Source organism: Poecilia latipinna, unplaced genomic scaffold (assembly GCF_001443285.1).
Source record: "Poecilia latipinna isolate Pla-1442-1.1 unplaced genomic scaffold, P_latipinna-1.0 Scaffold5742, whole genome shotgun sequence".
Taxonomy (NCBI): Eukaryota; Metazoa; Chordata; class Actinopteri; order Cyprinodontiformes; family Poeciliidae; genus Poecilia; species Poecilia latipinna.
In genome coordinates this window covers 8,361-10,805 of record NW_015118358.1, presented here as the reverse complement: position 1 = coordinate 10,805, position 2,445 = coordinate 8,361, and the positions used below count along the sequence as shown (strand labels likewise).

Genomic DNA, 2,445 nt, shown 5'->3' with positions numbered 1-2,445 from the left:
TTATTTCAGACATGTTTTGGAATCTGATCTGTCTCACACACACACACACACACACACACACCTACACACACACACACACACACACACACGTGTGTTTATATATATATATAAATGTGTGTGTGTGTGTGTGTGTGTGTGCGTGAGATCAGCCGAGTGTGCCTCATCATTATGATCCACTTGCATTCAGGACCATGGATAGAGTCGAACCTTGCTTTCTTCTAGAAATTGCATTTGACATGTTATTGTCTTTTCTCTTTTCTTTTTATTTTCAACATTTCATCATAAAGAATAATATATTTTAGTATATGAGTATATTTTTAATAAAACATCACAAAAGTTCTATACAATGTATCCCTCTTTTGTTTGTGCTCTTCAACGTAATGCAACGAAATAACTTTTCTCATTCGAAAGTGTTTGCCTTTTTCATTTTCCTCACTTTCCTGCACTGATTCATCCTTCTTGTTTGTAAATGTCATGCTCTGAAGTGCCTGTTGTTGTTTTTTTGTTGTTGTTGTTTGTTTGTTTTTTACAAATCTTATCCTATCTCTGTTATCAGAATTTCAGTGGGAGTATCTGCAATGCAATTTGGTATTTTAACTCCAAGCGACGCTGTTGACCAGTCTGTGTTCGGTTTATACTCTATAAGCGAGTGGTACCTCCCATCGTCTCTACATTTTAGAAAGACGTAAGACTTGGACATGGCAGTAAATGATAAATGCACGGATGTGTGTATGCTTCAACAATATCGAGGCCGAATTTTGATCTCGTTTTGAGGAATACCTACATGTTTAACACATTTTGGATTAGTGGAAACCGTGACGCTGGACAACGGGTTTCTATTGTGGATCTGAAGACGTTATCCGACATGACTACGAGACGGCAAGTTCTATTGTTTGTCTCGCTCATCTCCTTCAGCACAGCGGCTGCTCAAATCAGCTACTCTGTTCCCGAGGAAATGACAAAGGGCTCTCTTGTTGGTCACGTTGCCCAGGATTTAGGCTTAGATGTGAAGCGACTGAAAAGTGGAAAAGCTCGTGTTTTCACTCGCGATAGCACAGCATACGTCGAGCTAAACAGAGATAGAGGGATTCTGCTACTGAAAGAAAGGATAGACAGGGAGGCGCTTTGTGAGCAAATAATGCCCTGCGCTCTGCATTTTCAGATACTACTGGAAGATCCTATGGAATTTTATAGTGTCACTGTGGAAATAACAGATATAAACGACAACCCTCCGACATTTAGAACAAGCCAGGCTCATTTTAACATCAGTGAATCTGCGCTTATTGGCACAACATTCACACTAGACCGAGCCACAGATCTCGATGTGGGAGAAAATAGTTTGAAAGCATATTCTTTGAACCCCTCTGATATTTTTTCCCTGAAGTCCGTTAATCAAATGGATGATGGTAAAAATATTGAAATGGTTTTGAATGCGCAGCTCGATAGGGAGAAAAATGAACTGCTGACATTGGTTCTGACGGCGGTGGATGGGGGAGACCCGCAGATGACCGGAACAATGCAAATAATAATCAATGTTTTAGACGCAAATGACAACGCTCCTGTTTTTAAACAACCTGTTTATAAAGCTTTTATAAAAGAAGATCAACCGATAGGAACAGTAATAATTAGAATTACTGCAACAGATGCGGACGAGGGAGCTAATGGTCGTATTTCGTATTCAATTTCAGCTATGACAGATCAGGGCCATGGGCTGTTTAAAATAGATAAAGGAAGCGGCGAAGTCACATTAAATGGAAAAATAGATTATGAGAAAGCAAAAAATTACGAGGTGAATCTTCGAGCATCGGATGATGGTGGACTGACTGGATCTTCTAAACTGATCGTTGATATAATAGACGTGAATGACAACCGCCCAGACATACATATCATGTCTAAATCAAATATGATTTCAGAAGATGCAAAACCCAACACCGTCGTGACCATTATAAATGTGGAGGACGCAGATTCAAATGATAATGGCAACGTGCATTGTGTGATAAATAATAACGATTATTTTGCTTTAAAGTCCACATCCGAAAAATTTTACACTTTAATGACAGAAAGTGAATTAGATAGAGAGAGAATCTCTGCATATAATATCACAGTGACCTGTTCTGATGAAGGCGTACCCTCCTTCTCCAGCAGCGTCACTTTCACCTTACAGATTTCTGATGTGAATGACAACGCACCTGTCTTTGAGAGGAGCTCATATGAGGCCTACATTGTAGAAAACAACACACCAGGTGTGTCTATATTTACAGTGAAAGCCAAAGACGCTGACTGGAATCAAAATGCTCGTGTTTCTTACATACTAGAGGAATCCTCTGTTAACGGAGTGCCAGTCTCCTCATATGTGTCCGTCAGTGCTGATAGTGGAGTCATTCATGCAGGTCGATCTTTTGACTATGAGCAGATAAAAGATTTCCGGTTAAGCATTAAAGCGCA

General features: G+C 39.8%; 1 protein-coding gene across 1 annotated transcript in view; it reads left to right on the top strand.

The window, feature by feature from the left end:
- The first annotated feature begins 197 nt into the window (after positions 1-197).
- Positions 198-2,445, top strand: part of LOC106943704 (protocadherin gamma-A11-like) — a 6,687-nt gene continuing 4,439 nt past the window's right edge. The window contains exon 1 of the mRNA XM_015027012.1: positions 198-2,440. Coding sequence (XP_014882498.1) covers positions 716-2,440 — 1,725 coding nt within the window. The 5' untranslated portion in view covers positions 198-715. The remainder of the gene's footprint in view (positions 2,441-2,445) is intronic.